At 33.1% G+C, this 15,646-nt stretch overlaps 2 protein-coding genes across 3 annotated transcripts; one reads left to right on the plus strand and one right to left on the minus strand.

Annotated features, from left to right (window-relative positions):
- Nucleotides 1-1,667: 1,667 nt before the first annotated feature.
- LOC122628210 lies at nt 1,668-9,511 on the plus strand. Of its 2 annotated transcripts, none has more exons than XM_043810244.1 (7): nt 1,668-2,552; nt 4,296-4,723; nt 6,065-6,257; nt 6,703-6,906; nt 7,909-8,075; nt 8,146-8,241; nt 8,324-9,511. In XM_043810244.1, the coding sequence occupies exons 2-7, from the start codon at nt 4,598-4,600 to the stop codon at nt 8,687-8,689; spliced, it is 1,152 nt and encodes a 383-aa protein (XP_043666179.1). In that variant the 5' UTR covers nt 1,668-2,552; nt 4,296-4,597; the 3' UTR covers nt 8,690-9,511. The 2 variants fall into 2 exon arrangements, with proteins under 2 accessions (XP_043666179.1, XP_043666180.1); XM_043810245.1 differs by having other exon boundaries at nt 1,668-2,310.
- Nucleotides 9,336-14,921, minus strand: LOC122627542 (transmembrane channel-like protein 3). The gene is made up of 17 exons (XM_043808704.1): nt 14,481-14,921; nt 14,201-14,408; nt 13,600-13,837; nt 13,149-13,337; nt 12,834-13,069; nt 12,556-12,747; nt 12,232-12,480; nt 12,088-12,157; nt 11,847-12,027; nt 11,181-11,741; nt 10,987-11,093; nt 10,534-10,829; nt 10,258-10,437; nt 10,058-10,178; nt 9,832-9,964; nt 9,534-9,702; nt 9,336-9,474 (listed from the first exon to the last, which is right to left on the minus strand). Exons 1-17 carry the CDS (start codon nt 14,545-14,547, stop codon nt 9,336-9,338), a joined length of 3,336 nt encoding a protein of 1,111 aa, XP_043664639.1. The 5' UTR covers nt 14,548-14,921.
- Between the last annotated feature and the right edge of the window lie 725 nt (nt 14,922-15,646).

Genomic DNA, 15,646 nt, shown 5'->3' on the forward strand with positions numbered 1-15,646 from the left:
TATGTATTAACTGTAGAATTTTTTAGTAGCGTATGCACACACTTGAATTATAAATTATTGACTTGCTCATTGTTCACTCGGAAGCAAACATCATAAACGAGATTTCTCTAGGAAATATCTCAAGGTAATAAAGAGGAGCTCTTTCTCAAGAAGAATTCATTAGCGTCATAAATTAGTGGATGCGGTTCAACGAATGTTTTGAAAGGTGAAACGAAGCATATACATTTGAACGTGCATATATACGAGAGAAGGAATGCGCTTGATCTCCCCGCACTTACCATTCTTCTACAATGAGCTGGAAGAATACTCGAATACCAGATAGAAAGTAAGGTATATACATTTTTTTGCATATGTTGTAGTATATATATAAAAACTATATTTAAAATTTTCACAGCGTAATTGTTTTCTATATTTATTAGAACGAAACAGGTTATATTTTTATCGTAAGAAATCATTGTAAATTCAATATTATAGATATCAAATTTTTATTTATTTTTATATAATGACGTATTCACGTCGTTTTCTTTCCTTTTTTTTTTGTTTTATATACAGTATTTATAAATCGTATTTTTTATTTAACATTATTAAAATTTTTTTAATGGAGATACTAAAATGTTAGAAGAAGAGAAAATAAGATTAATTACATTGTGACGATATAATAAAAGATATATAATAAATGTAAGTATTCTCAGATATTAAGAAAGATCGATCGAAACGAATGAATTCGTGAAGGTGGGAACTACCTGAATGCCCGAATAAATAGTAGTCCTTCGGAGGATGAGGAATTCTTAGCATCGTTCCATGAAAGCACTTCGGAGAATCCGGTCGAACGACTCGATCATAGGCTTGCCAAGATGAATATAGAAGTTACCACGTAAAATCCCAGTAGGTAGGCAAAAATGTGAAATACAAAAGTAAAATAAGAAATGTGTGTATATATATATATATATGTATGTATGTATGTATGTATGTATATGTATGTACCTATATACATTCAGAATTTACAAGGTAGGATCAATAAAGATATCCGAAGGACAGTGAAAGTATATTTGGGGTAAGTTCGAAGGCTAAAGAGATCACTTTTGATCGAAGGAAGATAAAAAAGAAAAGGAAAATCATATAGTGGTCGAGTCGTTCAAGGTAGATACTATTCAGTTAGCATGACCAAACCTCCTTTTATAATAACATCCTTTTTCCTACAACGATGGTTTCCTTCATCGGTCCGCATTCTGAATCGTTCAGGTAACGTGAAAGTGAGCGACAGCGGTGCTCATTGTCGAAAAAAGAGGGAATCTTTTCTTTCATAAAAATATATTATGACGAATGATACTCGATGATTGATATCTATGATACAACAATAATTTCAATAACGTATAGAGTACGACACAATTGTACAGCTACGAGTGCGATAACGGATGAAGATCAATAAGTTCTTATTAGATAATTATAAGAAAGTAAACAAGTATTTCAGGAAGCATCGATCGAGTTAAGATAAATAATTTAAAAATTTAACACGAACAAACTCATCAAGGATTCTATTTTATTATATGTTTTCTACTTCTATTTCTTATTGTAAAATGTGTCGAAGATTGAAAAAAATGAGATAAGTTAACATTTCAGTCTATATATTTTTCAACGTTAGTTTTCAAGGTCTGATAAGAAGATATATTTTAAATGTTGTACCGAGAAATAATTAAACGCGTGATTGTTTGTATATCTACAAAATAATAGGCTGTTAAGTTGAAATGGAAACGAGTTATTCTGTGAAAGGTATTTAAAGAAAGAACAAAAAATATTTTGGAATTTGGAGGATTTGAGATTCGCTGGTTATCGGTCCAACAGGAGGCTCGACTTTGGAGAACACCTTGGTGGGGCCTGTTGACGCGCTGGTTGGAAAGAAGGCATGCACGAAAGCACGAAGTCGTGAAGGCGAGCGTTCAGTCGTTAATGCGCCTCCGACGGAGTAACTCAGTGAAAATTTATCTTCCATTATTTTCACATGCTTTCGCGAGTTTATTACTTTATGTATCGTACATATATTTAATATATAGTGTATTTTGTGTTTTTATCAGTGTATGTTTATATTCATCAGAAGAAATGATGATCAAATAGAATATATATGTTTGTGTGTGCACATATATATATATATATATATATATATATATATATATATATAAAACATAAAAGAAAGATCGTAGAAAAGTTCCGAGTGAGTTTTCGCTCGATCTTCGCACTTGGATAACGACAACGAGTGAGAGAAGAAAACGAATCGAGGAATTAAAAAAAAAAAGAAAAACTTGCCGGCACAAGGTGAACATCAATCGTAGAATTATAAATTAACGGGCTTGACGCGAAAGGCACGCGTACTTTGATCATGACGCGAGTTGGTCTATAATAATAAGTAAAAAGAAAATATAATAATACTGTTCGGAACTTGCGAAAAATCTTCGAGATACCGATCGAGTAAATCGACATAGTGTGACACCGATCTCTACTTTTATCCGGTTCTTGTAATTTCCGTTCGACCGAGCAACGTTAGCACAAACAAGAAGGTAATCTGATTTTAATCATGGGAACTCCATGAGAGGAACTCACGTTTATCTGACAAAACTGTCTGTGTATATATGTATAGGTGTATGTGTGTTTGCACATCTTTAGATTGAGAAGATCAATAAAAGTTAATTCTCTTCGTAGATGCATCGTCACGTAAAGTCTATTGTATACTGTCAAATATAAATATAGAATAACGGATTAGAAGTTAACTTTCTAACATCGTATGAAGGAAATCAAGAATCGTTCGAGTTCGATGTACTAATATCGTTTGTGATATTCAACCAATGTTATCTACCTTTTAATTATGTTTAATATTTCTCTTACGTTCGCATACGTTGCTTAGTAAATAATGTTTCAGTGGTTGGCTCTGACGTTCTGACGAGTGATAAAAACATCGAAAAGAAGGCGTAATCAAGCGTTTAACCGTTTAATAACATAGAAAACGTAAAGTGAGCTCGTTTCCTCTATCAAAGCGTATTTTTTCTTTCTTTTTTTTTTTTTTTTTTTTTTTTTTTCGTTACAATCTATCTACGTATATAGTACGAACGTAACAACTGCGAGCATTTCAATTAAAAGAATCGCGCGTCATTTTTAGTACTTGTCAATTATGTTAGTGCTTGCCTGTGCGTCGAGCAAGGCTGACATTCTCGACAATTTCTCACAATAGAGGCAAATTTCATTGCTTGCATCATTAATGGTTTAATTAATATTTTAAACGTACGAGGATGGAATTTTATAAACTTCTGCTTCATTGATACAAGTATCGACTTTGGCAAAGATTTGCGTAGCGATCATGCTCGCATACGTAAATAGAAGCTACCGGTAGATACACCTTCGACTATACATTGCTAACCAGTGATAGAGGCGATCTATTCGAGGAATAACGTAATGTCATCGAAAAGGATGCCAGTTAGTACTATGTATTCTCGTTGAATCAGACTAACGGAAGTGGTCTTACGTAAATACGTAAATTTTTCTCATCTTACGATGTCCTTTGTACTTTTTTTTTCACCGGCCAACATCGTGATTGTTGTCAACAATCAACGATAACGATGACGTTCATAAAGTTTCAGTCGCTCGAACAAAATACATTGTGCGATTCTTCTTTTCCTTTTGATGTAAGAAAGATAGCATGAGAGACTTTACTTTCACGATGTACAGTAGCTATGTACTTACGTATATACATATATTCGAGTTAATACCGTCTAGGATTGCGCAAGACGATATGCAACGCAATAACGCACCGTGGCAGGTTAGAGACCCGACACACAATGACGTGACCTACCTACATGTGCTGGACTCTTTCGCCTGGAAATAAGTCATTTCTCTATTAAGCGTCTCCCTTTTATGTGTCGGTGTTAACGGTCCCGTTCATAGTCGCTACCGAGTCAATGTACTAGCTTGCCTAAATGTTTAATCACTTTCATATGTGTACTAACGCGTGTAAGCATTATTTTCATTCGTTATGACCGAGTTTAACACATTGATGGTTTATAGGGAAGGGTCAGCGGTGAGCAACTCGAAGGTTTCTTTTGCTATACACTGTTAATTAGTATTAATGAAAATGCTTGATTAAAATCTAGTACAAAAAGTATATGTCATAAACGAATTATATAAGATATTAAATGAGTCTCATGACTTTTTCAATTTCAATTAATTTCAATATGAAATATACCTAACAAAGAACCTAATCACGTTATCAAGTATTACATCATTAATCAATGATTCATTTATTTTTTCAGAAATTCACGTGAATATAAAATACTTAGCAATTGTCTTTCGGATTAGAAAACACAATCGACGCTAAACATTCAAACAAAAGATCACCTTCTTTTTCTCGAAAGGACAACAAAAATAAATATACAAATCGACGATCAAAAGAATGCCTGAGAACGCAGGTGTAGAAGAACGATGAGAAATAAATGAAGGTGGAACACAGGTGCAATAGCAGGTAGTTGTTTTACTTGTTTCTATTCGCTCACAGCGTGCTCAGCCGAGCTTGCAGAAGCAACGGAAGTGGGAAAAGGGAGAAGGGACATCCAGGATGTCCGAAGAGTTGCGCACGCAACGTTTAGGGACGCTGTCACACGGAGAGTATACTATGCAAGCCGAAGAGGAAATTCAGTATGCTCCAAGGAGCCGACCTGTTAGCTTTTATGATAATTTTAAGGTGAGAATCGTATATATATATATATATATATATATGTGTGTATGTATATATACAGGATGAGTTTTTTAAATTAAGATACGTAAAACAACGCATATTTGAAAAGAAAATTTTTTACAAAAGTTGTTCGATTTAAAAGGACAAATATAACAGCATTATTTGTCTTTGATTCTGTGGACGTTTTCAAGAACGTTTCGAGATCAACTTTATTTTATTTTATTTTATTTTTTTTTTAATGAAAATCTAAAATTTTTTCAAAGGCCTTATATCTTAATCAAGAAAATAAATAATTTTTGTTTGAAACATTTTTTAGTCAGTCACTAAATACTACAATATCTAACATTGTTTAAAAAAATTTGAGACAAACAGAAATAGAAAATAGGTCAGGGCATGATAGAATGAGGCTAGACAGGACAAGATAGGAGAGAATAAGAAAAAAGAGAACAGGATGGAACAAAAATGAGGAAGATCGAACAGGATCGAATATGATCGAATAGAATCAAATAAAATCACGTACAGCTAAGCTATATATAAATAGGATCGAATAGGATGATATACTATAGAATCTTAGAATTGATTAGGACGATATGAATCAGATCGAATATGATAGAATAGGACCGAATAAGACCGAATTAGATCCAATAGAACCGAGAAGAATGGATTCTATGCGATCCTATTCGATCCAATTCGATACTGTCCAATCAGATACAATTTTATTCGATCTTATTCCGCCTTTTTCTATCCTGTTTTATCCTGTTCTGTATTGTCCTGTTCATTTCTGCCTCATCCTATCCTCTGCTATTATATTCTGCCCTGTTTCATTATGCCTCATTTCGTTCTGGTCGGTACTTCTTTCTCCTATATTTTTTGCCCTAACTTTTTGCCTAAACGATGTTAAGTATCGTAGACTGTAAAGGCTGTATATAGGAATACTTCTGACGATTTTTTTTTTTATAAATTAACTATAAACTACAAGAAAATTTATAATTTTCTGTTCGTGACATTAAAGATGTTCTTGAAATAACCTTGAAATTTTAAAAATAATCTTTACCAAGTCAGTATGAGTAATGTTATATTCGCTCTACTAAATTTAACTTCTTTATAAAACTTGTTTTTAAAAATTTGTTATTTTCGAGATCTTTAAGTGTTTGAAATTCCAGAAAGTCACCTTGTATATATACAATGATCGAATCACGTGTACATTTTGACTGTATTGTTGAGCGCGCAACAAGTGGATCACGCATTGAAGTCTCTTCGACACGCTCTGAATCGACCTATCACGAAACTTTCATTTAACTTTTTCATCATTGATAATTTTTCATATTTCTTCTATTGTTCTTCTAGGACGTACCAGTTATGCCAACATGTGTGACCTCCGCGATGAGTGTTGGTAATTTGAGTCAGGTTCGAGAAAACGATACTACTTCATCGAACATACCACAAAGTAGTAACAATAATAATAATAATAATAATAATAGGGTGAGCAGTGCGATGAGTGCTGGTAACGTTTCCAAGATTCAGATTGTTAGAGTTACGGGTAAGTTATTGTATACATATAATACAATATTTAGTAAACAAGCTTGTATATGTATATCATGTCCTTCTAAACAAAGATGATGTTATCATTTATTCTTAAGAACATATCGAATCTAATGTAGTCGTCGTCTTCTTCACGATCTGGTAGGATTGTTGGCACGCGATAAAATCGGTCATAAGAACGTATGATTCTACGAAAGTTTCATCTCGAAATAGAATGACCGCGAGTAAAATTCGTACGCGAGTTCGTTGGTCTTTAGCGTAAAAGTTAGTTTTGAATTTTCTGTTAATGAAATTGGTTCGTTGTAAATACAATTTCGAATTTGATACCATGCCTTCTTGGATAATAAAACGATTGACAGGTTGAGATTAAACGAATTTTTAAATAACTATCAAGACGAATGTTAATATTTAAACAAATGATTGTAGTAATAAATTTGACACAGGTGCTCTTTCGATGGGTAATATTGGTAAAACATGTCGAACGGATAAAACTGATAAAGAACTTGGGCGAGCTCCTTCGATGGCCAATTGTTTGTCAACCACAGTTCCCGTTAATCTAGCTGCTTCGCAAATAGCAGGTCGACACACACCCACCAGAAATTCCCTCAGGCACAGCAGAATGATCGTACTGAATCGAAGTGGGCAGAGTGAGTTGGAACTTTCCTATCTTGTGTGACTCGTACACGAGACTTCCATTCCAATAAGAAATCTAAGAAAAAAAGGAGAAACGTGCGAAACAAGTACTCTTTATAACTGTAACGTCATTGATTTAGAGGCTGAATACGTAAAACGTTCTGTTTAACATTTTCTACTTGGCTGTCAAAGGAAAAAAAAAAAAAAAAAAGAAAACAAGTATTATTCTTTAAATTTGTTACGTGTACACTTCGCTATTACCTTAAAACGAACAATATCTCTAATGATTCTACGAAAAGCATATACCGGTGAGCCTTCGATAACGGAAATGAAATAGAATGCATAGCGATAATTCCTAGCAATGCAATTACTCCATTATAGCGTGGCCGTTATATCTTACGTAAGATACGAACTTGTTGTCATTATTTATGTATCGAGGCCATTTGATAATGAAAACTTGGCAGCCCATATATTCCCATCGTTATGTTAGTAGGTAGAGGAGTGCGTGGAACGTCGCTTTCAAGTTAATCAAAAGCTAAGCTTTCTCTGTTTAAAAGGAAGACGAGAAGAAGGGGAAAGAAACCATGAGAAATATTTCAACTTAATAATTCATATAAATTTGTGAAAGATGTTTATCATAATGTGAAATGCTTTTAACGTTCTAATAAATAATCAATTGTCAAAATTACGAAACACATCCGGGTCGCAGGAGAACAGTGGATGAATTTGCTGATAGTTCGATATCCATGACAAGGACAGCTGGTGCTTGATCGTTCGCGTTAAGATGCCTTGTATGGAGGGATAGTACGATCGTTCCGTTTCACCGACATTTTTAAGAACGTGTCTTGTGTGGTTCTTTGCGTTGTGAGAAAACGTTTCATGATAATCTTAGGCTTCACAGACGAAACGTTTTAGAAAGCCGTGCGCGCTTGGGAAGATACGTGGGAAGATAGCGATTGCGATATTTCGTGAGAGAACAATCGTAAGTGTAAAATCTATTCATTTGTATTTTGCAGGAGCACAAAAATTCTTACCACCATTGGTTTATCATCGACAATTGGCTAGATGTTTGGCAGCATTACAGACTATTCTTGGGATTGCAATTACTTCACTGTCGTTATGGTTGCTACTGTGGGCTCCAAATTTACCTATAACTGACAATCCGTATTGGAGTGGAATGCCTGTTAGTGTTCTAAATCATAAATACAATAATAAAATTTTTCATATATTTTTATATATTTATTTTTTTTCAGTTGTTACTTTCTGGAAGTTTCGGGGTGTGTTTGCTTTGTTGTTTCAAAAAAGAGTACCCAGGTATGAGCCCTGGTTTCTGTTTAACATTGACGAAGGTGAGAAGAATTTGTTAAAAGATTTCAAATTTTTTTTATGCAACATACATCTTATTTCTGCTATTTTTTCCTTATTCTGCAGGCAATCAGTACTTTACTTGCAATTTCGGCATCTGTGGCGTGTGTCCTGGCATGCATCTCAGCAACCATGCATCTGGCACATCTTATGAGGCTAGAATGTACACCGGCACGTGTTCTCAACGCCACGTGTGTTTGTAGACCACGAGAACAAGCAAATGTTACGGTTAGCGAAGCATCGGTCAAGTACATGGATTTGAATTGTCCCGAAGTTGAAAGTATTTTAACAATACTTCTCATCTTTTCTTCAACGTGTAACGCTTTTGGTGCCATCGTCGCTGGATGGTATAGTTATCTTCATTGGAGTACTCGACGAAAAAGACCGAAATATGTACCTGTTAGAACGACGACATTCGATTCGAGCAGGTGATATCCGATTAAATTTCAAACAGTTTCTCACCAAAGTATTCGACGAAAAATTGTGACGTAGAGAGAAAGGGACCAATCTACGTACTTTTTAATCGAGAAGAACTAAGAGTGATCAAATCAAATATTCAATGCGAACGATTCAGAAGAGTACAATGGCTATTAAAACATTTCTCGAATCGTTATCGTTATCGTCATCGACACACGACGCACGTGTGTACATAAAATACAGTATTTATTTAGAAATCTCTAATACGTTCCATAGTATGTATGGAATATCTTAAGTGCGCGGGTGTACGTGAATACAAATTTATTCGTACTCGTATTCTCGATCGAAAGGAAGTTTCATCGATTAATTACATTTATTGACGCGCACGTATTTATCACATCGAAAAAACAAAACGAAAGACTCCGACTCTATACCTCAGCGTATTAGATTTTAATGCATACTTCGACACTTGCAAACGCATAAGCTAACATATTTTACGCATATATTTTATATAGTTGAAGAAAATTACGCGGATTATGGGACGAAATAAGTTATTGTCAGTATTAATATTATTTTAATCAAAATTGTGCCCGTGTTAATTCAATTTAAGATCGATCATCTCGATAACTTTATAATAGTAGATTACATTCCCTCTTAGTGATCAGTCGGTATCACTTTTTTCATTTACTGAATGAAAATTATTCTTTGTTGTTTTATCTTCGGCCTCGTTTATTCGAATCTCTGGTATAAGTGCATCCTTGCTCGACGGTGATACTAAAGAATTGCTGAAGATATTCGTTCTATGTTTTAAAATGAAATATACAATATAGAAAAATATGAACGAAATTTGTTATCATACCTGCCAAAATCTCGAACTTCATGCATTTTTTGACGTAAATTAGAATCATGTGATAAAGATTCCGGCTCAACATCAGTAATCCCAACTTCTTCAAAAGTTATCGAATATTTTCTTTCATGCGTTACCACATCGTTTAGTTTTTCAATCGCTATCGCCGTATAAGAATCACCTAAGTATAAAAAAGAACTTACGAATTATCCATTTTTAACAGTTTACATATTCTTTTGTTTAGATCCACGATTATTAATCTGAATAACGTTAAACCTCGATGTGATTAAAAAACCATTAGACTTTTTACATTTGTTTGAATTATTTGACGGCAAAACTGCTTTTTTCCATCTAGCGAACGACGTATCAATAGCTTCTTGTCTTTTCTCCGCAATCTTGAATAATTTACGTCGTTTTTCCGTACGTTCTTGACGTAATTGTATCTAAAAAATATGTCAGTAGATAATAATAGATCATATATATTATCATTAATAATTTGACATTTTTTAATTGCTATTTTAACACCGAGTTATAACCTTTAAATCGTTATTGGCTTCTCTGAGAGATCCCGTTAGTGAAGCCATGTAGTAAATAATTAACGTCATTAGAACGATTAGAGGTATTACCATACTAGCTGATGATATATAATCGAGACATCTGAATAATAAGTATATAAGCTTTAATGTCATTTAAAATGTCTTATAAACTTAAATTTGTAAATGTAGAACGAACTCACGGTTTGATTACTTCAGGTAAACTATCTTTAAGACTTTTCGTCGCAAACATATAGATTTTTGAATAGCCAGAAAATGGACCGCAATGCCAGGATGGTTCGACCCGAACTATGGCATAACCGACTGGTAGTACGCATAAAAATAACATCATCAGTAATAATGCAAAGTAGAAATTATTAGACCTGAAAAAATTAATAATAATATAGATATTATATTTGATCGAATATTACTTACGCATTCCATGTGTTTAAGATTAATTTCATTATTCCATTAATTACCTGGATGCTCGAAAAACTATTTCATGAGGTACATTGCACGTTAAAACTGCCCACGAACGTAAATACATAAGAATGCCAAGCTTCAGAAGATTCAACACTGCCAGACCAGGACTGAAGAACATGCCCATCCAGACCATACCCTGATTATTCACTAAATGAAGTATATTCTCGGCGATTTTAAAATCCCCGTATTGTGGAAATTGTTTTTCAAGATCCCAACACCAACAATTGTTCATACAACGTACGAACACAGCTCGAAAAAAATCCATACCAAGCGTGGAAACAATTGTCATTACCTTGGAAAAGTTATAAGAATGAAAAATCCATAAAATAATAAAGAGAGAAAGAGAGAGAGAGAGAGAGAGAGAGAAACCGATAAATTAATTGTTTATAATTATTTATGACACAGATATCGAATTAAAAAGGCATTAAATACATTTTTGATGGACCTACCAAATCCATAACAGTTAATTTAGCAAGTTCCTGTCCATACATTGTCTCCCAACATAAACGTCGAAGCTCTTTACGTGTTTTTAAATCTAATCTTTGTACTGGTGCCTCTACCAAAACGAACAACACATAGACACATGAAAAGATATCAACTTTCTCTACTTATATAGATATAAGCAAATTCGTCGTTTATGTACCTTCTTGAGTCTCGCTGGTGCATATTCTCTCGTAACACATAACAATATGTTTTATATTTTCTGTAAGTGGAATATCAGATCCACTCAGTTCGTTCGAAACATTTGATGTGTTCGTTGCGTTGTCATTTCCTTCCGTACTGAATACACCGTATTCTGTCATAAAATTATTACTTTCTTTTGTGATATCGAATTTTGTCGTGCTAGAGCTAGAATTAGACTCTTCATAAATATCATTATCTTTCGATGTACCAGATGTGCTTTCGCTCGAATAACTATCCGTCGAATTTTCTGCAAAACTTTCAGTATTTCGATAATCTTCGTTAGTATACAAACTTGAATTAGTCGTCTGAAATTCCTCGTTATTATTAGTTGTGCTCAACCAAGTATTATTAATTTCATTGTCTATGAAAGTATTATTGAAGAGATCGTTATCAATTGGTGGATAATCGCCATTGTTGTAATAATCTTCCGAGTTGGAATTGTAATCTCCGTAATTGAAATTGCGAAAATTATTATCGTTCGATAAAAATTCTTTAATAAATCCTTCGTATTGTATAGAAGCTAGTTTTTTAAATGTGTACATAGAAAATATAAAATTATTTTTTTCGCAAGTGAACAAACACAAGAGAACGTTACTTATTTATATATATATATATATTTACGTACCAGATTGATTTTGTTTGATCGACTGATCAGTGATATTTGCATAAGTCACACTACCCATTAATGCTAAACTGAGAGATGCTAAAGTTACAGTTGATTCGGAATTTATTAGATTGCCAACGCATTTTACAGGTATATATTTACAATTCATTTTCGTAGGATTCAATTGGATCAATTTTTCTTTCTAAAAAAGCATAAATAAAAAATATAATCGATTTCGAGTATCATGAAATTGATAACGTACCATGTAACTTATTTTATTGAAGAGTGCGAATATTAATGAGTACAAATTCAAAAGATTAAGGACCATTATCCTGCAAACGAGAAAATCAATTTTAATTTCAAAAAGTTTTTAATTTTATAATAATTATAATATTTATTTATTTACCGTGCCAATTGCCTTCGAAGTTGCTTTCTAGGATGATAACTTTCGAGAAGACCGAGAACTTCAAAAATAATTGGAAAAACGTAAGAAATGAGAGACATCACCAATGTGATTTCATTTTGACGCCACAAATTTTTATCAGCTTCTTCCTCGGTACTTCGTGCTACTACTTCAACTACGATATAAGCTGACAGTGCTAACAAAGACAGAACCGATATATGGACAAAGCTTCTGATCAATATAATTTTCCAACTGCAAAATGAAATTAGAAACAAGGATGATCCAATTTGTAATATAAATTTAGAATATAAATGTAAACTTGCTCACTTTCTTTTATCCTTTTTTTTTTCAGCTTCTTCTAACAGAGCCTCTTTAAAACTAAGAACTATACTTGCAACACGATTATGAGCAGTCTCGGGATTACCGATCATGAAGTCCCAACCGGTAAAAAGTTTCCATGAGAAAGTACATTCATCTTCTTTTTCCGTGAGTTTACTTTGCCGAGAATTTTTAGCCATTCTGAAGAAATAATTTATATAATATAAATTCGGACAATTAAAATAAATAAATGATCGGTAATGATAATATCTCAACATTGTTAATACTTTCGTAATATCACAACGAAGCTGTAAGTGTAGACGACAAGATTAGTAACGAAGTAAGCAAGTGGTAGTCTATAGCCTTTCTTCGAATCGTGATTAGTATACCAGCCATAAAAGAATGGGGAATATCTAAGAATACCCTCGAATTTCCATAATGTCGTTAGGTGACTAGATTTTATTCTTTCTTCCTTTGGTATCATTTTTCTCTCACCAGCGAACTTTACATCGGCTATAAACATCTAATAAAACAATGAGAGCATTAAATAAAAAATAATTTAATCATAAACAATTTTTGATCTAGATAAATTATAGATTTACCTCAGGTACTGCTACAAATGCCATAAGCAAAATAGTAATCACAAAATTTATCCAAAAGAGCCATCTTAGAAACGTGAAATACGATGCCACGGCTGAACCAAAGTGTGATTCTATTTCTTTGATACGAAGTTCCCAAGGTATGAGCCAAGTCTCAAGATTGATCAGTTCACGACGAAAATATTGCCATTTCTATGATAGGATTAACATTTAAAGGGAAAATTTAGTCAGTAAAATTTTATCGAAAAACGAATAAAATAAAAAATATCGAAATGTTATTTGCAATTATAGTAAAAATGAATTTTCATCATTTTCATCTATTATTAAATAATAACAAATACTTTCAATTGAATTTTTTTGCTATATTAATTTTTACAATAAAAGATAGAATACTGTGATGAAATTTCATCCATGAAAACGTCATTTTTATATAATCAAAACGTATTTTTATCACCTTTGTGATTAGAAGAGAAACACGAGCAATGACGTCCTTCGTGTTACGGTTTTGAGCGAGTCTTTCTTGCAGAACACCTTCATGCTTTCTAACGTATAATTTTGCTTGTCGAACTAATTTCATCTTTTTACGTAATGGCCATGGTTCCTCTTTCACACCATTCAAAACTTCTTTGTGTAACTTTAGCTTTTCAAAAACTTGTTCTTGTGTACCACCATCTTCGATCGAGATAGCAGTGCTACTTTGCAAGATCGTTAAACAAAATAATCTTTCTCACAGTGACTGATAACAAGATTGTATGTTCTTTGAAAGAGAGTAATCATTTTTTATTCCAATAAACAAAGCGTTTAAAAATTGTGACTGTATCTGACACACATAGAGATTTTCATAAGAAAAAATGTAGTTTATTAAAAATTCGTAATTCATAATTAAGTGAAATAAGTAAAAAATAATATATATATATATATATATATATATATTTAATTTCGAAGCATTTTATTAATTAAAAGATTTAGGATTCACTTTCAAAGATCATATTATCTTTATGATTCATTTTGTCATCCTTCAATGAATACCAAGATACAATTATGAGATTACTAACTCGATAGAGCTATTCGTGTATGCTGAAGATTGCCGTCGAACTGCATTGACCTCTTCACCTTCGGTAGCAAAGGGTGAAGACGTTCGTCGTTTGCGTCTACTTTGTCGTCGTGAGGAATTACGTCGTAGAATGATGGCTGATGCTGATACTGAATAATCTTCGTCACGTTCCTCGCATTCTTCGCGTTCTTCATGTTCCTCTTGCTCGTCTAAAGAAAAGACGAGAAGAGTTGATTTTCATTGACAAATGTAATAAACACTTCGAAAAAATTTGTACTGACCAACATGCGATTTATTCTGCATTTCCGATTGGTTCATCATTATTTGTTTTTCTTCTTGTTCACTCATAACACTGTCCTTTCCGTTGTCGCCTTTTACGTTAACAAATTTAACAGAAGGTCTGTCGAACGAAGAAAGCGACGAAGTGGATTCTCCCTAAATACAATATGGAATACGAAAAAATCTTTTCATGTGTGATAAATCACTATTAATTCTTCCTAGTCACGCTAACTGTCGATTTTCCATGTTTTCTATTTCATGATAATTCACCGTATATAAATTAGCCCTATTATTTTGCTCTTTGAATTAAAAATTTGGATGAGATAACGTTATGTGATTAAGTGTGAAATCTTTTTTAACAATTTGATGCTCTATCAGAACACGAACATTATTTAATACGATGAAACGATACCGTCGATATTAGATCACTACGATTACACCTAAGAAATTAGATATCACCTGTTGTAACGTATCGCAAAGGTTGTCCTAACTGCATCGATGGATCGAAGCTAACTGACAACATACTGATAGTGGACAACGCTTCCTTGCAAACCCCTCTAACCGCACCTATTTTACTCTGCTGACACCTTCCATTCGATATCGGTTTATCTTTTGTTCTTCATATCAGACGAACCTTTACTTCGATGGACTATAATTCTCTTCTCCCCCAAAAAAAAGAATAAAGTCTAGCACTTAGATTTAATCTTAGTCCATTAGAATCTTTGATAATACAATTTTTTACACAATTCGGATTTTTTTATTAGTTACAGCAATATTATTATTATTATTATTATTATTATTATTATTATACGAATATTCATTATCTAAAAGTCTTCTTTTTGTAGAATATTTTTTTCCTCCCCATCACATAATTAATATAAAATTGATGATGTAGAATTAAATGGTTCCAAGAAATTGATATTAGTCTCGTAACTCGATAAGATGTAGGAAATGTGTAAGTTTAATAAAAAAAAAAAAAATAAAAAAATAAAAAAGTTAGGCTTTACAATAATTTATCGTAAAGTTATAAATGAGAGAAGACGACACACAATAAACGATCGTGACGATGCCGCACCCTTTGAACCATTCATTCTTCGTGCAGGCTCCACCCTTTTGTTCGGAGATAATCGCCTTTTCCTATAACATACGCTATACACGCGATTTCTGG

Source organism: Vespula pensylvanica, chromosome 3 (assembly GCF_014466175.1).
Source record: "Vespula pensylvanica isolate Volc-1 chromosome 3, ASM1446617v1, whole genome shotgun sequence".
NCBI lineage: Eukaryota > Metazoa > Arthropoda > Insecta > Hymenoptera > Vespidae > Vespula > Vespula pensylvanica.

Bases quoted from the DNA above. Each gene is read 5' to 3' on its own strand.
- LOC122628210 (XM_043810244.1), top strand. From the start codon at position 4,598: ATGTCCGAAGAGTTGCGCACGCAACGTTTAGGGACGCTGTCACACGGA. The intron at 6,907-7,908 runs GTGAGTTGGAAC...TGTATTTTGCAG, and splicing joins ACTGAATCGAAGTGGGCAGA to GAGCACAAAAATTCTTACCA. The intron at 8,076-8,145 runs GTTAGTGTTCTA...ATTTTTTTTCAG, and splicing joins CGTATTGGAGTGGAATGCCT to TTGTTACTTTCTGGAAGTTT.
- LOC122627542 (XM_043808704.1), bottom strand. From the start codon at position 14,547: ATGAGTGAACAAGAAGAAAAACAAATAATGATGAACCAATCGGAAATG. The intron at 12,481-12,555 runs GTGAGCAAGTTT...TTCATTTTGCAG, and splicing joins AAAAAAAAGGATAAAAGAAA to TTGGAAAATTATATTGATCA. The intron at 10,438-10,533 runs GTAATTAATGGA...TAATTTTTTCAG, and splicing joins ATAGTTTTTCGAGCATCCAG to GTCTAATAATTTCTACTTTG.